This window comes from Bos taurus, chromosome X (assembly GCF_002263795.3).
Source record: "Bos taurus isolate L1 Dominette 01449 registration number 42190680 breed Hereford chromosome X, ARS-UCD2.0, whole genome shotgun sequence".
In the NCBI taxonomy this organism is placed as follows: Eukaryota; Metazoa; Chordata; class Mammalia; order Artiodactyla; family Bovidae; genus Bos; species Bos taurus.
In genome coordinates this window covers 42,163,747-42,183,509 of record NC_037357.1, presented here as the reverse complement: position 1 = coordinate 42,183,509, position 19,763 = coordinate 42,163,747, and the positions used below count along the sequence as shown (strand labels likewise).

General features: G+C 36.3%; 1 protein-coding gene across 3 annotated transcripts in view; it reads right to left on the bottom strand.

Moving 5' to 3' along the window:
- Nucleotides 1-12,117: 12,117 nt before the first annotated feature.
- Nucleotides 12,118-19,763, bottom strand: part of FAM133A (family with sequence similarity 133 member A) — a 50,526-nt gene continuing 42,880 nt past the window's right edge. For all 3 annotated transcript variants that reach the window (XM_005227744.5, XM_005227745.5, XM_002699779.6), the window contains exon 4: nt 12,118-15,085. In XM_005227744.5, coding sequence (XP_005227801.1) covers nt 14,233-14,982 — 750 coding nt within the window. In that variant the 5' untranslated portion in view covers nt 14,983-15,085 and the 3' untranslated portion in view covers nt 12,118-14,232. The remainder of the gene's footprint in view (nt 15,086-19,763) is intronic.

Genomic DNA, 19,763 nt, shown 5'->3' with positions numbered 1-19,763 from the left:
ACTAGCTTTGTTCGTAGTGATGCTTTCTAAGGCCCACTTGACTTCACATTCCAGGATGTCTAGCTCTAGGTCAGTGATCACACCATCATGATTATCTGGGTCATGAAGGTCTTTTTTGTACAGTTCTTCTGTGTATTCTTTCCATCTTTTCTTAATATCCTCTGCTTCTGTTAAGTCCATACCATTTCTGTCCTTTATTGAGCCCATCTTTGCATGAAATATTCCCTTGGTATCTATAATTTTCTTGAAGAGATCTCTAGTCTTTCCCATTCTGTTGTTGTCCTCTATTTCTTTGCATTGATCACTGAGGAAGGCTTTCTTATCTCTTCTTGCTTTTCTTTGGAACTCTGCATTCAGATGCTTATACCTTTCCTTTTCTCCTTTGCTTTTTGCTTCTCTTCTTTTCACAGCTATTTGTAAGGCCTCCCCAGACAGCCATTTTGCTTTTTTACATTTATTTTCCGTGGGGATGGTCTTGATCCCTGTCTCCTGTACAATGTCATGAACCTCAGTCCATAGTTCATCAGGCACTCTATATATCAGATCTAGGCCCTTAAATATATTTCTCACTTCCACTGTATAATCATAAGGGATTTGATTGACGTCATACCTGAATGGTCTAGTGGTTTTCCCTACTTTCTTCAATTTAAGTCTGAGTTTGCCAATAAGGAGTTCATGATCTGGGCTACAGTCAGCTCCTGGTCTTGTTTTTTCTGACTGTATAGAGCTTTTCCATCTTTGGCTGCAAAGAATATAATCAATCTGATTTCAGTGTTGACCATCTGGTGATGTCCATGTATAGCAACTAGCAAAGTATTTACTTTGCGTTAGGTACTAGTCTAAGTTTTTGCATTTATAAATTCATCTGTGTCTCTTATATGTGAAACGAACCACCAGTCCAGGTTTGATGCATGATACAGGATGCTCGGGGCTGGTGCACTGGGATAACCCAGAGGGATGGTATGGGGAGGGAGGTGGAAGGTTCAGGATGGGGAACACGTGTACACCCGTGGTGGATTCATGTTGATGTATGGCAAAACCAATACAATATTGTAAAGTAATTGGCCTGCAATTAAAATAAATAAATTTATATTAAAAAAAAAACCTCATCTGATTGTCACAGTAACCTGAGCCAGGTGCAATTATTAATGTTCCCATTCTACAAATTGGGATACAGAGGTACTTTGTAACTGCCAAAGTATTCACAGACTGCACAGAACCAGGATTCAGTTCTAGACCATCTCTCTTAAGAAACTGGGCTCTTAATCAATGTACTGGTGCTCCTTTTTTATGTCAAGGAGATCATTTCCTAAGAACTCTATACCAGATAAATCTTCCTGAAGTGCTTGTGACAAACAGTAGAAGTTTCCTCTGATGATGTTGAGAATAGAATGGGTAATTCCTTCTGTGAACTGTCAACCAAGTAACTAGCACTGTCTCCTTAACAGCACTGACTTTGCAACTAAAGCTATTACCTCAGTCTTGGAAGAATTCCTCACATGTTCACTCAACTTCTCTATTTTCTTTCCATCTCATAATATATACATGTAAAACCCCTTTTGTATGTGTACATGCTTCTTTTTTAGCTCTCATTCTCTCCCCAAAATTCACCATCAAACTTATCCAAATAACCTTTTGGAAGTGCTGAAATAAGGCTGTTTCTATAGCAGCAGCTTTCAAATAGCTGACTTTTTTTTTTTCTTTTGCAACTGGCACAGCCTTTTAAGGTCAATCAGAAAATTAAAGCAGCTATTCATGAATATGCTGATATTTCAAGAGCCGCCTTGTTCTTTTTCTGATGAAATTCTATTAATGGATTCTAGCTAGAGGAGGACAGAGTCAAAAACTTGAAGAGAAACAGTTCTTTTAAGAAGGAATATAGCTTAGACTTCTCGAATATCAGAATTTAATGAGATTTTATTCTTCATTACAAAGACTACCAGCTTCTTAAGATCAGGAACAATAACCCATCTTTTTTTTTTTTTTTTTTTTGTCTGGTATCTCACAGTGCTAAGTGCATAGAAGTTACTCAGTAAACACTTGCTTTTTTTTTTTTAACACTTGCTTTTTAATTAATTAATTAATTAAAAATCAAAGATTAGGAATTCTGCTGCCAGTCAAGATTCAGTGAGTCAACTATAGTCTCTCTTTTCCACTGACTTCAACTAAGACCTCTGGGAAAACTGTAAAAAGCAACTACCAGAGGTAAATATAAAAGTATTTTTCTTCCTGTTAATTTACTTAAAAAATTGAAGTAGTTAGAATGGCCACCAAAGATGCCCATGCACTAATCCCTGGAACCTGTAAATATGGTATGTTACAGGGGAAAAGGCACAGTGCAGATGCAATTAACGTCATGACTTATGTTGAAATTAGAAGTAAGGGAAGTCAGAGAAATTTAAAGTAAGTGAGGTCTCAATCTACCACTGCTAGAGGGAGACACATGGATAGCATGAGAAAGTATGCAAGCAGCTTCTAGAAGAAAAGATCGACCTCAGCTGACAGTCAGAAAGGAAATGGGAACTCGAGAGGTCCAGATTCAAGGAAATGTACTCGGCCAACACCTGAATTTAAAGCAGATTCTCCCTCAGACTCTTCAGTAAGGAATACAGCTCTGCTGACACCTTGACTTAGGTTTTGTGAGAACTTGTACAGAGGACCCAGCTGAATGATGTTGTGCCTTTATTTCTAACCTACAGAACTGTGGAATAATAAATGAGTGCTGTTTTAAGATTTGTGGTAATTTGTTAAGGCAGCAGTGGGAAAAGAATGCATGTCTAGGTATCAGAAATGAGGTAGTTATATTAAAAAATACAGGAAAAATAGGCAAACAGGTTTGAAATCTGAGAAACTGAGAGTGGTGGTTTGAAGAATTTGAGATTGGTGGTTTGAAGAATTTTGAAGAATGTGATAGGAAAAAAGTCTATATTGCTCAAACACCCTCTCAGTAGATATATGGATGCTGCTTGTAAAGGCTCAGAAGGAAGGGAGGAAATTTCAAAGAAATTCTAAACAATTTGGAGAAAGTCCACATCACCATGAAATATGGACTGGAGAATACTACTGGTGAAGGCTAAAAAAAAAAAAAAAAGAAAGAAAGAAAGAAACATGTTCTTAGAAACTGGAGGACAATGGACCCATGTCATGCATTGGCTGACAGTTCAGTGGAATTGTCCTGCAGTGATATGGAAAGCAGAATTTGTAAATGAAAGTCTGGAAAATTAGATGTGATTTCCAAGGAAAGTGTTGAAGATGGTTTTCTCTTGATGCTTATGGTAGAATGCAAGAAAAGAGACAAATTAAAGGAAGTACTGTGAAAGAAAAAGGAATCAAGACTTAATGATTCAGGAAATTCTTAGCATACTCAGATGCCAAAATGTCAGAATATTCAGTCAGACAAAATATTCTTTGAAAACATTGAGGCCATGATTCAGATTCCCTGGAAGAAATTAGGGAGAGTCTAGGAATTTTAAGAGTATTATCTTTTAGACATCTCAGCAGAAGCCAAAAATGGAGAAGGGATCTTCTCAGAAAGATGTGTAGGCCTAACTTCTGTTTAATGAGCTGAATTTTTGTGACATCCACAGGAGACCCATAAAGTTCTTAAAATTTCATATCAGCAGAAACACTGCCAACTTAGATTGAAAAGGATAGACAGAGTACAGAATGGAAGAAGGCTGCTGAACCTTCAAAATGCTACTGGTGGTAACCAGGCTGATAAAACTACTCAGCTGCAAACATGTGTTACTTTTCATGAAAAAGAAAAGATGACTCAGAGGGCAGAGCCAAGAGACAAGAGAGAAAAACTTAGAGGGCAAATCTGAAAGCTACAGAAAATTACTTCCAGGTATTGAACAATAAGGGAGCTTGAACAGCTGGATTTCAAAACTCATTTGGACTGGTGATTCTTTTTTACAATCCAATATACCCTTTTGGAAATGTAATATCTATAATCTGCTATCATATGCCGATGCCACAAGTGTATGTTGGGAGCAGAAACTTGTTTTTTCAGTTTCACAGGTCCCCTCATGTAACAAAACTATGCCCTAGGAGTTGAACTTAATGGGTTATAGTCACAGCCTCATCCACATCTGGTTTAGATGATGAGACTGGAATTACTGAGTTGCTGAGATTTGTATGTGAGCTTTGGATTTGGAATTGATGCTATAATAGGATGAGAACTTTGAGGACCTTTGGGTGAAGTAAATATAGTTTTCAATTGGAAGGGACATGGATCTCAGTGGGCCAGAGGTACTATGGTAGACAGAATATCTTCCAAATGGTCCACAATTCTAATACCAAGAATTTATTAATATGTTACATTATGTGACAAAAAGGAATTTACAGAAGTAATTAATGTCACTACATTAAAATATAGAGATTATCTTTGATTATCTAAGTGCCTGTGTGCTAAGTCACTTCAGTCTTTGCGACCCTATGGACTGTATGTGGGCTGACAGGCTCCTCTATCTGTAGGATTCTTCAGGCAAGAATACTGGAGTGGGTTGCCATGTCCTCCTCCAGGGGATCTTCCCAAGCCAGGATTTAATCTGAGTCTCCTATGACTCCTGCGTTGCAGGCAGATTCTTTACCGCTGAGCCACCCGAGAAGCTAGATCATCTAAGTAGACCCAATGTCAGTACATGAGCCCTTAAATGCAACAATTTTCCATTTTCATTTGAAGTCAGAGATGTGACATAAGGGAATGGCAGATTTAAAGAATGAAAGGGGCTCAACTCCCTGCTGCAGAAGGGGAAAATATGGGAAGCTTGAGAAATAGCACAGGTGTCATTTATAAGCAAAGTTCTGCCCCAGCTGTCAGTCAGCAAGGAAACAAAGATCTTGGTACCACAATAGCAATTGGATATCCTTTGCAAATTAATAAATAAGTAAACAAACTCTGATCTAACCTGGTAATAAAGTACAATAATTATCACGAAGAATGTAAGTGGACAAGATCCACCCATTAAATCATGCAGCACCTCAGAGTGAGTTAAAAATAAAACTCAGTAATATGTTAAGTAGTTAGAAAATACTAGAAACAAAGAGAAATTGAGGGAGACAAAATTGTAGCATGATATGTTCAACTTATCAATCTACAACAGATAATACAAATAAAAAATTAAATAACCTGGAAGAAATTAAATCAAATAAATAAGAGAATTAGCAAGCATACTTTGAAGCCTGTAACCCACTGAGATTATACCTTTTTTTCAAAATGTTTCTCTTTGTACATAAAAATTTATATTGTTACCAATAAAATGTAAATAAAGTCAACTGTGCAGAAATAACACAGGCTAACTTTTGATAACAAAGCTTAAAATTAGTAATATCAAAAGAGATCAAATGCATAGAAACAAAATGATGCACTCCTAAATGATTTGGTCACATGCTATATTAAATATATCTTATTATCTTAATATTTAGAAAATATGTATGTATCCCTTACTAGTGGTCTTCCATGGTAGCTTAATTGCTAAAGAATCTGCCTGCAATGTAGGAGATCCAGTTCGATTCCTGGGTTGGAAAGATCCCCTGGAGAAGGGATAGGCTACCTCCTCCAGCATTCTTGGGCTTCTCAGACGATAAAGAATCCGCCTGCAAAGTGGGAGACCTGGGTTCTTTCCCAGGGTTGGGAAGATTCCATGAAAGAGGGCATAACAACCCACTCCATTATTCTTGGCTGGAGAACCCTATGGACAGAGGGGCCTTGTGGGCTACAGTCCATGGGGTCACAAAAAGTTGGACAAGACTGAGAGAATATGCACAGCACATCCCTCACTATACATGACATTGTTTCAAGATCTTTATTAATATGCTAACCTTTGTGTACCTCTCCATGACTCTATGTGATATTTGTGTGTATAATTATTCCTATTATAACAATTCTCACTGTATAGGAAATAATACAGGCAAAAACATTCAAAAGTAAATTATCTTTAGAGGCTTCTTTTATAGTGAGGAAAAGGAAATTACTGACTTTCCAGAAACACTCATAAGGTTGAGAACTCCAAAAATTGTGTAGGGATAAAACAAGTTCACCTGAGGCATCTCAGGTTAGAAGTGCCTGTGAATATGATAATAAAGTTATCCAACAGAGGTTTTGATATATAGTTTAAGGCTTAGGAGAAGATATTATGGCTAAAATTTTAAAGCTAGGGAACATCAGCCTCTAGTTAACTGTTGGAATACTTTACCTTGCTATGTAAAATCAATCTCTTTACCTATATGTCTATTAAAACTAGACTTTGAGCTCCTTCAGGGTAAAGACTGTCATATTCATAAATAGATGTTATACTCAAGTAGAAAGTAAAGAATCAGTTCAGTTGCTCAGTCATGTCTGACTCTTTGCAACGCCATGAACTGCAGCACACCAGGTCTCCCTGTCCATCACCAACTCCTGGAGTTTACTCAAACTCATGTCCATTAAGTCCATGATGCCATCCAACCATCTCACGATCTCACCAGTCCAGGTTTGATGCATGATACAGGATGCTTGGGGCTGGTGCACTGGGATGACCCAGTGGGATGGGATGGGGAGGGAAGTGGGTGAGGGGGTTCAGTATGGGGAACACATGTACACCCGTGGTGGATTCATGTCAGTGTATAGCAAAACCAATACAATATTGTAAATTAATTAACCTCCAATTAAAATAAATTTATATATAAAAAGTGTAAGTTAGCACTATTCACAATAGTCAGTACATGAAAACAATCTAAATGTCCATCAATAGATGAATGGATAAAGATGTGGTAAGCATATACTAAGGAATATTATTCAGCCATAAAAAATAAAATATTGCCATTTGCAGCAATATGGATGGACCTAGAGATTCTCATACTAAGTGAAGTAAGTCATAAAGAGAAAGGCACATATCATATGATATTATTTACATGTGTAACCTAAAATATGACACAAATGAACCCATCTCTGAAACAGAAATAGAATCATGGACATAGAGAACAGACTGGTGGTTGCCAAGGAAGAGAGGGTTGGGGGATAGATGGAGTGGGAGATCGGGGTTAGCAGATGTAAACTTTTATGTAAAGAATGGATAAATAACAAGGTGCTACTGTATAGGACAGAGAACTATTTTCAATATCTTATGATAAACCATAATGGAAAAGAATCAAAAAATAAAGAAAAATAAGGATGTGCAAGTCTTATTAATTATGCCCAGTATATCTATGTATGGAAAGTGGTGTTTCCCTTTGTTCTAGTAAAAATTTGGTAAGATGCATTAGATTCTCTTTCATTTTATAAACCTTGAAAATATTATGCTAAGTGATAAAAGCCACATATTGTATAATTTCATTTATATGACATCTATAGAAACAGAAAGTATGTGGAGTCTCGAGGGTAATGGGGAGGATAGGATTTCTTTTTTGAAGTGATTAAAATGTCCTAATGCATTGTGGTTATGTTTGTATATATCTGTGAGTATACTAAACAAAACACTGAATTACACATTTTTAATATGGATTTTATGACACATGAATTATCTCAATAAGCCATTTACAAACTGAGTCGGGGAACAGATACATAGCAATGGTACACTGCATTTATTCAGACTCTCATTTGTCCAAGGGCTTTACCAGCTAATTCGATTTAATGAAAGTTATGAGGCACCTATCATATGCAAAATACTGTGTACCATCATTGCAATAGATAAAAGATGAAACAGCCTCTACTTTTCAGGAGACTACAATGAAGAAATAAAATGATTATATAATAATAAAATAATGGTGATGATGATGATGTTAGGAAGAGGAGGAAAGAAGAAGTAACATTCATTGAGTATTTGCTATGTCCCAAAAACTGTATTAAATGCTTTAAATGTTATTTTATCTAATTCTCATAGCAGTCACGGAGATAGATATTGTTGTTTTTCTGATTTTGTATCTGAGGAAACACACATAACAGGTGAACTAACTTACTTAGGGTCACATACCAAGAAATGGCAGGGTGAGAATTTTAAACTAGTACTTATCCAAGAACCAACCCTCTTAACAACCTGAGCCTGCAGATATGCAAAATATGTAATACAACATTTTATAGAACTAACACCAAAAAAAGATTTCCCTTTTATCACAGGGGATTGGAATGAAAAAGTAAGAAGTCAAGAGATACCTGGAAAACAGGCAAGTTTGGTTCTACAGTACAAAATGAAGCAGAGCAAAGGCTAACAGGGTTTTGTCAAGAGAACACGCTGGTCATAGCAAGCACCTGCTTCCAACAACACAGGAGATGACAACACTCAATATCGAAATCAGCTTGATTATGCTCTTTGTAGTCAAAGATGAAGAAACTCTATATAATCAGTAAAAATAAGACCAGGAGCTTATTGTGGCTCATATCATGAGCTCCTTATTGCAAAATTCAGGCTTAAATTGAAGAACATAGAGAAAACCATGAGGTCATTCAGGTATGACTTAAATCAAATCCTGTATGATTATAGAGTGGAGATGATGACTAGATTCATGGGATCAGATCTGGTAGACAGAGTCCCTAAAGAACTATGGACAGAGGTTTGTAACATTGTATAGGAGGCAGTGAACAACAACAACAAATCCCAAAGAAAAACAAATGCAAGAAGGCAAAGTGGTTGTCTGAGGAGGCTCTACAACTAGCGAAAGAAAGAAAAAAAGCAAAAGGCAAGGGAGACAGGGAAAGATATACCCAATTGAATGCAGAGTTCCATAGAATAGCAAGGAGAGACAAGAAGGCCAACTTAAATGAACAATGCAAAGAAACAGAGGAAAACAAAAGATTTGGGAAAGACTAGAGATCTCTTCAAGAAAATTGAAGATATCAAGAGAACATTTCATGCAAGGACCTAAAAGAAGAAGAGATTAAGAGTTGGCAAGAACACACAGAAGTACTATACAAAAAAGGTCTTAATGATCTGGATAACCACAATGGTATGATCACTCACTGAGAGCCAGAGATTTAGAGTGTGTAGTCAAGTGGGCCTTAGGAAACATTACTACAAACAAAGCTAGTGGAAATAATGGAATTCCAACGGATATATTTCAAATCATAAAAGATGATGTTAAACTGCTGTACTCTATATGTCTGAAAATTTGGAAAACTCAGCAGGGGTCATAAGGCTGGAAAAGATCAGTTTTCATTCCAATCCCAAAGAAGGGTAATGCCAAAAAATGTTCCAACTACCATACAATTGCACTAATTTAACATTCTAGTAAGGTTATGCTCAAAATCTTTCAACCTAGGCTTCAGCAGTATGTGAAGCCAGAAATTCCAGATGTAGAAGCTGGGTTTTAAAGAGACAGAGGCACCAGACATTAAATTACCAACATTTGTTGCATAATGAAGAAATAAAGGGAAATCCAGAAAAACACTTCCTTCTGCTTCACTGACTATACTAAACCTTTGACTGTGTGGATCACAACAAACTAGAAAATTCTTATAGAGAGGGGAATACCAGACCACCTTACCTGTCTCCTGAGAAACCTGTATGCAAGTAAAGAGGCAACAGTTAGAACCAGACATGGAACAACTGACTGGTTCAAAATTGGGAAGGGAGTAAGACAAGGCTGTATATTGTCACCCTGCTTATTTAACTTATTTGCAGAGTACATCATGTGAAATGCTGGGCTGGATGAAGCACAAGCTGGAATCAAGATTTCCGGGAGAAATATTAATAACTTCAGATATGCAGAGGATACCACCCTTATGGCAGAAAACAAAGAGGAACTGAAGAGACTCTTGATGAGAGTGAAAGAGGAGAGTGAAAAAGCTGGCTGGAAACCAACATTAAAAAAACTAAGATCATGATATCTGGTCCCACCACTTCACAGCAAATAGAAGGGGAAAAATTGGAAGCAATGACAGATTTTATTTTCTTGGGCTCCAAAATCACTGCAGACAGTGACTGCAGCAATGAAATTAAAAGACTTGCTGTTGGGAAGGAAAGCTATGACAAACCTAGATAGTATATTAAAATGCAGAGACATCACTTCGCTGACAAAGGTCTGTATAATCAAAGTAAAAGTGAAAGTCACTTAATCGTGTCCAACTCTTTGTGACCCCATGGACTATAAGTGTGAAATACAGGATATTTCACACTTATCAGCAATAATAACTGTTTAGGAAGTAAAACTACTTCATTATTCCTCTGATTATGGCCAAAACAATCTTCTAGTAAAGGTTTTTGGAAGGCAGTTTTAAAGCACTCATAGGAATCAGTGAAGAATAGGGATTCTATTTTTTATGTATAAGTATAGACGGTTAAAAAAAGTGATAAGGAAATATAAAGTGTGAAATAAGTGTGAAATTCGGTCCATGGAATTCTCCAGGCTAGAATACTGGAGTGGGTAGCCTTTCTCTTCTCCAGAGGATCTTCCCAACCCAGGTATAGGACCCAGGTCTCCCACATTGCAGGCGGATTCTTTACCAGCTGAGCCACAGGGAAGCCCAAGGACTGGGTAGCCTATCTATTCTCCAGCTGATCTTTCCAACCCAGGAATCAAACCAGGGTCTTCTGCATTTCAGGTGAGTTTTTTGCCAACTAAGTTACCAGGAAAGTTTATACATAATCAAAGGTATGGTTTTTCCAGTAGTCATATACAGATGTGAGAGTTGGACCATAAAGAAGGCTGAGTGCTGAAGAATTGATACTTTTGAATTGTGGTGCTGGAGAAGATTCTTGAGAGTCCCTTGGACTGCAAGGAGATCAAATCAACCAACTCTAAAGGAAATCAACCCTGAATATTTATTGGAAGGACTGAGGCTGAAGCTGAAGCTCCAATACTCTGGCCACGTCATGCAAAAAGCTGACTCATTGGAAAAGGCTCCAATATTGGGAATGATTGGAGGTAAAAGGAGAAGGGGGGAACAGAGGATGAGATGGCTAAATAGCATCATTGACTCAATGTACATAAATTTTAATCAATTCCAGGACATGGTGGAGGACAGAGGAGCCTAGGATGCTGTAGTCCATAAACTTGCAAAAAGTCAGTCATGACTTAGTAACTGAACAACAACAAGAAAAAGATAGATTGATGTATGTGTCATAAGAATCAAAAGTGATAGAGTCATGAAGAAAGAACACGTCTTATTTGCAGCTCAAGTAGGGTTAAGAAAACTAGTTCAGCTCTGAAGTACATAGGTATCCTTGAATGTTTGACTACAATTTTCATTAGTCATGAAATAGATTCAAACCTACATCACAAATTAAATACTTCTTTTTTTCGGTAAAATAAATATGGTCAAACAGAAAATGACCACAGAACTACAATGTCAAAGGTGAATCTTTCTCAAAATAAATTTGTAATAGCCAAATAAAGCATCACAAGATACAAAACCAGAACCCCCAATTCTATTCATTCTCCTTATCTCCAATATAATCTTTATCTTCAGTCTGAGATCTTTTAATTTTTTTCTTTTTCTGCTTGCAATTACATTCTTAATCTAGATTGTATTGGTTTCCCCCCATCTCTTGTCTACTTTCTTATTGACTTTCCCACTGCTTCCCATCCCACAAATTTACTTAAATATTTTGTCTAAAGCTATTCTTATGAATCACATAGCATACATTTACTAGTAACAATTGTAGTGCTTTTCACATAAGGGATAACTTATTCAGCTTTTAGTCTGTAGGCAACATATTAAATGTTCACCTAAATCTATTTAGTCTATTGTCTTCTACATATTTCCTTATCACTTTTTTTTAACCATCGTCTATACTTATACGTAAAAAATAGCATCCCTATTCTTCATTGATTCCTATGAGTGCTTTAAAACTGTCTTCCGAAAACCTTTACTAGAAGATTGTTTTGGCCATGATAAGAGGAATAATGAAGTAGTTTTACTTCCTAGGCAGTTATTATTGCTGATAAGTGTGAAATATCCTAGGCCACCCTCTTCTTCAGTCATTACATAAAAACCAATGCAAATAAAATAACATTTCCTTCTGTTATAGGATAACTGATTTACTTTTGAATCATTCTGCTGACTACATGAAGATGTGATAGAAATAAGTGAGTTATTTTATGTAAATAATGAAACAGACATTCTAGAGTTGTATGTTACTATTCAGAATACGATAGTTGATTGCTGCAGTAATGAAAAGGAAGACCCGAAATCCCAGTGGCTTGATGCATAACAGTTTATTTCTCACACTCAAAACATTCACCCCAAGTCCATCAGCTCTTCAGGGCAGGTCCCTTACAAACATAGATACAGGTTGCATCCATCTTGTAGGTACACTATTTGGAGCACACTGCTTTCAGGTCCACATGGCAGGTAAAGAGAGCTGGAGGGTCACACAAGACTTTTTACTGCACCAGTACTGAAACGACACATCACTTTTGTTTACAATCTCTCTGTAATCCTTCTGCTAGAAGTAATAAATGGCATTGCCTAACTACAAGGGGCTGGGAAGTGAATGCGAGCCCATAGATATTTGATAGTTGTTAATGTCTTTGCCACATTCTACAAATAATACATGCTTTTTAATATTTTAATAAAAAATAATTTTGGAAAACTCTATATGGATAAAAATTTCCCTTAAATATAATATTTTTATTGGCATATAGATATAGCTATATTTTAGGAAACAGCTACAGTTATGAAGCTTCAGTGTGACCTAACAAGGCATTACATTTATAATGTTCCAAGAATGTTACTGAGAGAATCTGGTGTATGCACTGCAAAAATTGGGGGAGTCAATATGTTATTTATGTACCAGATGTTTTCTATCTTTATAATAATTTTACTTGTGACTCAAGGGAGCTGACATAAAATCAGCTACTTAAAAAAATAGCTATCTATTCTCTCCTCATGCCAAAATACTTTGTACATATGACATTACAATTAGCACATCTTCTGTAATGGGTGTTTTTAGGCATCAATTTATAATTCATATTGCTCTTATATAAAATATGTAAAGCAAAAATAAATTTCAACTTATTTCAGCATAGTGGTAAACATGAATCAGCAACAAACATGAGGCAACAAACTCCAAATCTTAGTAAAATATGAAACAGACTATATTCTCCTAATTTAACTCTTATTTTAATTCAATATTAATGCTTAAGACAACAAATTTTTAAACAGCATACTAAGATTTTGGCAGTAGTTTTATGTAACAAGACATACAGTGTACTAGAGGTCTGGCACTCAACTTGCTTACAGTAAACCAGCTTCAATATGAAGGCATTAAATATTTTTTATAACCTTCTTTTTACATGCTAAATATTTTGGAAAGTATGCAGTCAAACACAGTAATGAAATTAATATAGTAAGATTAATAAATTAAAAGCTTGAAACTTGTACCCTAAGTGTAAATCATATTAAAAAAAGGATTATTGTTTATATAGAATGTCCCTGGATAATCAAAACTTAATAGTATGAAACATGCAAAACATTTCAGGATAAAGATTTATTAATAAAAAAAAATACCAGGGTCTATTTAAAATGATTCTCCTCCAAAGGGTATCAAAGTTAATTCAAATCATGTAACACTCTAACACTAAATATTATTCACTACTGTGGAAGTGGAGATAAGTTTTATAAAACTGGAGTTTTACATATACTGTAAATTGCTGTCTTTCTTGTTCATGTGAAGCAGCATACATTACAAAGTAAAAAGAATGGCTGCTGCACTAGCAAAAATAGGATGTGTAAGTATCAAAGGCACACTATTCAGCTCGCCAAAGTGATAGCAAACTCTTTCCCCCCCACAGCCCTTTCCCCATGTAAACAAAAGTTTATTAAGGAGGAAAAAAACCTAAATTTTAATCTTCAAATGTAAATATTTTGAGACATTAATGTTAAGTCCATGCTTCAAAAAGGTCAACTATTGTTGCCTGGATATTTCTGAATATATTTTAAAGATGTATCCAAATTAGATACTTTTGACATTAGATACATTGTTTGGTCAGAATTATTTATCATCTAAAACATTTAATTTAATTCTAAACATTTTAACCACTAGTATGACGACACGATTTTAGCTCTCATAGAAATTAGCCAGTGGAGGGAAAAACATGTAAACAAAACAAAACCCTACATTTAAGCTGCAGGCAACAATTAAGGCCCTTTCTGGCACAGTGGCATTTGACTGGCAACAAAGTCCAGGAATAATTCTACTAACACAGGGAAACTCATGCATTTTGGTAAATATGCTCTAACACTCACAGTTGAATTTTCCTATAGACCTTTCTTGATTTTTTCAACAGGTAAATCTTCCTATTTTTTTCTTGATACTATACTGATTTGTGACTTGAATCTGATTTCTTTTTCTTCTTCTTACTATGTTTTTTGTACTGTTTCTTCTTCTTCTTTTTTGCCTTTTCTGTTCCTTTTTCTTGCTCTTCACGTCTTCTCTTCTTTTTTGTTTGCATCTCTTCTTCATAATCTGATTCTGATGAGGACTCCAATGATAAAGGTTTATCCTCAGGACAAGTTTTCTTTCTTTTTTTGCTGAGATTTCTAATACACTTTTCTTTCTCTGTTTCATCCTTTGACTTCTTTTTCTTTTTTACAGATTCCTTGCTCTCTGATTCAGAATCACATGGAGAGCTTTCTGATGATTTGTATGAATGGTTCTTCTTTTTCTTTCTCTTTTTTCCTTCTTTCTTTTCCTCATCTTCAGAATCTGGGGAACTGCTTGAAGAATCAGAGCTTAATGAAGAAGAAGATGAAGACCGACAAGATTTCTTCTTTTTCTTTTTCTTTCTGTCTCTTTTTTTGGATAAACTCTCATTTCCACTTAATAATTTCTCTCTGCTTTTTTCTAGTTCCTTCTTCCAGTTCTCATTCATTTTTTCTTCAAATTCAGCTAATGCCTTGGAGCCTTTCTTTTTATTTTCTAATTGTTTCTTCACTTCTTCCCAGGTGGGCCTTGGTCGATTCAGATAATCTTGTATTGTTGGGCCTGCAGATTGAGATAGGCCCCTCCATCTGGCCATTGCTATAGGATTCATATAGGCCACCCGATTGTCCCACTTCCCCATGGTGCCTGATGGTTCCCAGAGCAGACTCTCAGTTTCTAAAGAGAATAAAGGCAGACACCCTCCTTAAATTCTTCATCTGCTGGTATACCAAGCAGGTTTCATTCTGTGAGAGAAACAGATGGAATGATTACAAAATGCCCTTAATATAAGACAAAGTAAGCACATAAGTTTAATTGTTCACTGTTTATCACATAGTATGGTAGAAAGATTTACAAAATCTTAGACTTTGAGAAAAAATAATATATACACAAAAGTTTTACATGTTTTAGACATTGTGGTATAAATATAACATGAAGTGTTTTTCATATCTCATGTAAGGTTCTGACTGTTATCTAAATTTTAAATAACTATTTCTTTTTATATTGTATGGTACTTACCTTCCTTTTTTCTTTCTTTCATTCTGCCTTATATGGTATAATGAGAGAGAAATTTCTGTGGCCAAATTCTGTACCAGGCACACCATCCCCATTTTAGTAGAGTGCAGCACAATCCATTCCACTCTTTGACAGAAACCTAGGAGTGATGCCTGAAAAATCCTTCTCCCTCAATTCACATATCCAATTCATTAATAAAACTTGCTGCTTAAACCCCCACAACAAAAGGTTTCATGTTTGTTCACTTCTCTTCAAATAGGCTGTCATCAAAATAGTGCAGGTACTGTCACCTGTCATTTGGATTATTAATCTCTATTAGATGCCAGGGACTGCTCAGTGTTGTACAGTGGATTATCTTATTCAGTCTCTAGACTAGTCTAGAGGTTAGTCATAGATCAACATCCTATGAAGTTGATCCCGTCATTATCCTATTATACAAATGAAGAAACTGAAGCTTAGAGAGTTTGAGTAACTTGCATAAAGTGAAATAATAAATGGCAAATGGTAAAACCAGGATTTAAATCAAGGCAGCATGAAGCCAAACCCTGTACACTTAACACATTATATTGCCTCTTGACATCAACTTCTTGATAGCCCTATTTTTTGCCCTTATTCTCTTCCCTCTCAGTCCCACACTGAAATCAGAAGGATTTTAAAATAGTCTAGTGGCTTTATATTTTAATGAAAATCAATCCAAATTCCTATAAAGATCCAATACAATCTGTCCTGCTTATAGCTCTTACATTTCAACAGTTTTCTCAATTCTATCTTTTCCAGTTTTCTCTTGGTTTCTGGAACATGCTAAGCTTCAAGCTTAGCCACCTTAGCCAGTTTACCTTATCTTCAGATCTAAGTTTAAAGTCAGTTCCTCAGAAAGGCAACTATTAGGTTGAACTATATAAAATCACCAATTATAATAAACAAAAATAGTCAAATACTAGCAATTTCACATGGTTCAACCTTATACTATGTTGCTTCTGTATCTATCCCTTACACTCATTATTCTGTATAACAGTTTCTTGCCTCTTATATTCATAGCACTTAGAAAACTGATGATTATTTTCTTTATCTATTTGAATGTGTATTTGTGTGTGTGTGAATGCATGTGTGTGTTCACGTGCATATGCATATGTGTATTCATTTCTAAACATAAGGCCAAGAAGGGTAAAAGTCACATTTGGCCTGTCTTCTAGCCATGATGTTCCCAGTACCTTACATGGCATCTGGTCCACACTAAGTACTCAATAAATATTTGCTCAATAATAAACAAACAAATGAGTGGATTGATGGATGGGTAACTCTGTGAGAGAGGTGCATTCAGAGAAGGCTCCTGAAGTTGGTGATGCCAGTACAAGGTTCTGAAGAATAAATAGTTCACTGAGGAAATAAGGAACTGAAAGACATTCTAGGCAGAAGAAACAATACATGGCTTCTGCACAACAAAGGAAACTCTAAGCAAGGTGAAAAGACAGCCTTCAGAATGGGAGAAAATAATAGCAAATGAAGCAAAGGACAAATAATTAATCTCAAAAATATACAAGCAACTCCTGCAGCTCAATTCCAGAAAAATAAACGACCCAATCAAAAAATGGGCCAAAGAACTAAACAGACATTTATCCAAAGAAGACATACAGATGGCTAACAAACACATGGAAAGATGCTCAACATCACTCATTATCAGAGACATGCAAATCAAAACCACAATGAGGTACCATTTCACGCCAGTCAAAATGGCTGAGATCCAAAAGTCTACAAGCAATAAATGCTGGAGAGGGTGTGGAGAAAAGGGAACCCTCTTACACTGTTGGTGGGAATGCAAACTAGTACAGCCACTATGGAGAACAGTGTGGAGATTCCTTAAAAAACTGGAAATAGAACTGCCTTATGATCCAGCAATCCCACTGCTGGGCATACACACGGAGGAAACCAGAATTGAAAGAGACATGTGTACCCCAACGTTCATCGTAGCACTGTTTATAATAGCCAGGACATGATGGATATCTAAACTAGATATCCATCAGCAGAGGGATGGATAACAAAACTGTGGGTACATATACACAATGGAGTATTACTTGGCTTTTAAAAAGAATACATTTGACTCAGTTCTAATGAGGTGGATGAAACTGGAGCCTATTATACAGAGTGAAGTAAGCCAGAAAGAAAAACACCAATACAGTATACTAATGCATATATATGGAATTTAGAAAGATGGTAATGATAACCCTGTATGCGAGACAGCAGAAGAGACACTGATGTATAGATCAGTCTTTTGGACTCTGGGAGAGGGAGAGGGTGGGATGATTTGGGAGAATGGCATTGAAACATGTATAATATATAAGAAACGAATCACCAGTTCAGGTTCGATGCAGGATACAGGATGTTTGGGGCTAGTGCACTGGGATGACCCATAGGGATGGTACGGGGAGGGAGGTGGGAGGGGAGTTCAGGATGGGGAACACGTGTACACCCGTGGCAGATTCATGTTGATGTATGGCAAAACCAATACAATATTGAAAGTAATTAGCCCTCAATTAAAATAAATAAATTTATATTAAAAATAAATAAAGTGTAAACTTGGAAAAAAATAAAAAATAAAATTTGGATTTACCTGAAAAAAAAATACGTGAAAAAAACAAAGAGACTTGAAAGATCACCGCATTTAGTGTTAATGGAGCCTAAAGCGAAAGAGGGCAGTAGCAGGAGGTGAGGCTGCATAGGAAGTAAATAGCCTGATCGTAGAGGCCTTCTTAGATCATTTTAACATCTTAGATTTTGTTCTATATTTGTTAGGAAGCCAACACAAAGTCTGAAGGGAAAGATAAGATATGTCACGGATTTTTACGTCAGTCTCCATCCTGACTTGACCCTTTAAGTCGACCTAATACACCTACCCACCATAAGCTCAATGCCACAGATTTTTACAGTTACTCTTGGTAATAGTTTCTGGATTTGATTTGTTCTGTTAACTTACTCTCCCTCCTCTTCAGTTCTCTTAAGTATTTTTGTCATTTTCCCTCTTACTGGAACCCAAAGGTCTGTCAAATATCATTGTTTCACATACTTGATCATCAAATGCCTTTAAGGATTTTAGTTCACATTCAATTGGTGGTTGTTTCCACTACTGCACACTTGAAATAGCATAATCCATTCTAATTACATTTCCTTGAAACTTAGTCTTAATATCATCTAGAAAGACAGGCAAAAACCAATTCACAAATGTTTGAATGAGATGCTGAGGTTTTAATTTATTCTATGGAACTTATAATGAAGCTAATGGGGAGACAGTGACTATTTTAAGCAGGAGAGTGATATGATCACGTTTGAGTATTTAAAACACAATTTCTTACAGCACGAAAGATGAGCTGGAGGTAGGTAAACCTGAAGACAATGAGGTTAATTCAGGTATTCATACAGATAAGGAAAGAGTCTGAAATAAAAATAGTGGTATTATGAGTGAAAAAGGGGGAAATATGAGACATACTAAGGAGATTCTACTGCAATTAACGAGCAATTAGATACAAAGCATGAGGAAGAGAAAGGAATCTAGGGAAAGGTTCTGCCTTGTTGTAGTTCAGTCACTCAGTGTCCGACCCTTTGCAACACGATGGACTGCAGGACTGCAAGCTTCCCTATCCTTCAATATCTCCCGGTGTTTGCTCAAACTCACATCCATTGAGTTGGTGATGCTATTTAATCATCGTCCTCTGTCTCTCCCTTCTCCTCCTGCCCTCAATCTTTCCCAGCACCAGTCTTTTCCAATGAGTTGCCTCTTCACATCAGGTGGCCAAAGTATTGGAGCTTCAGCTTCAGCATCAGTCCTTCCCATGAATAGTCAGCGTTGATTTCTTTTAGAATTGACTGGTATGATCTCTTTGTAATCCAAGGGACTCTCAGCATTTCAAAAGCATCACTTCCTCGGTGGTCAGCCTTCTTTATGGTCCAACTCTCACATCTGTAACATTACAACAGGAAGAAACATAGCTTTGACTATATGGACTTTTGTCATCAAAGTGATGTCTCTGGTTTTTAACATGCTGTTTAGGTTTGTCATAGCTTTCCTTCCAAGGAGCAAAATGTCTTTAATTTCATGGCTGCAGTCACTATCCACAGTGATTTTTGAGTCCAAGAAAATAAAATCTATCATTATTTACAATTTTTCCAAATCTATTTGCCATGAAGTGATGAGACTGGATGCCATGATCTTAGTTTTCTGAATGTTGAGTTTTAAGCCAGCTTTTTCACTCTCCTCTTTCACCCTCATCAAGAGGCTCTTCAGTTCCTCTTAGCTTTCTGCCATTAGAGTGGTATCATCTGAATACTTGAGGTGGTTGATATTTCTCCCGGCAATCATGAATCCAGCTTGTGATTCATCCAGCCTGGCATTTTGCATTATATACACTGCATAAT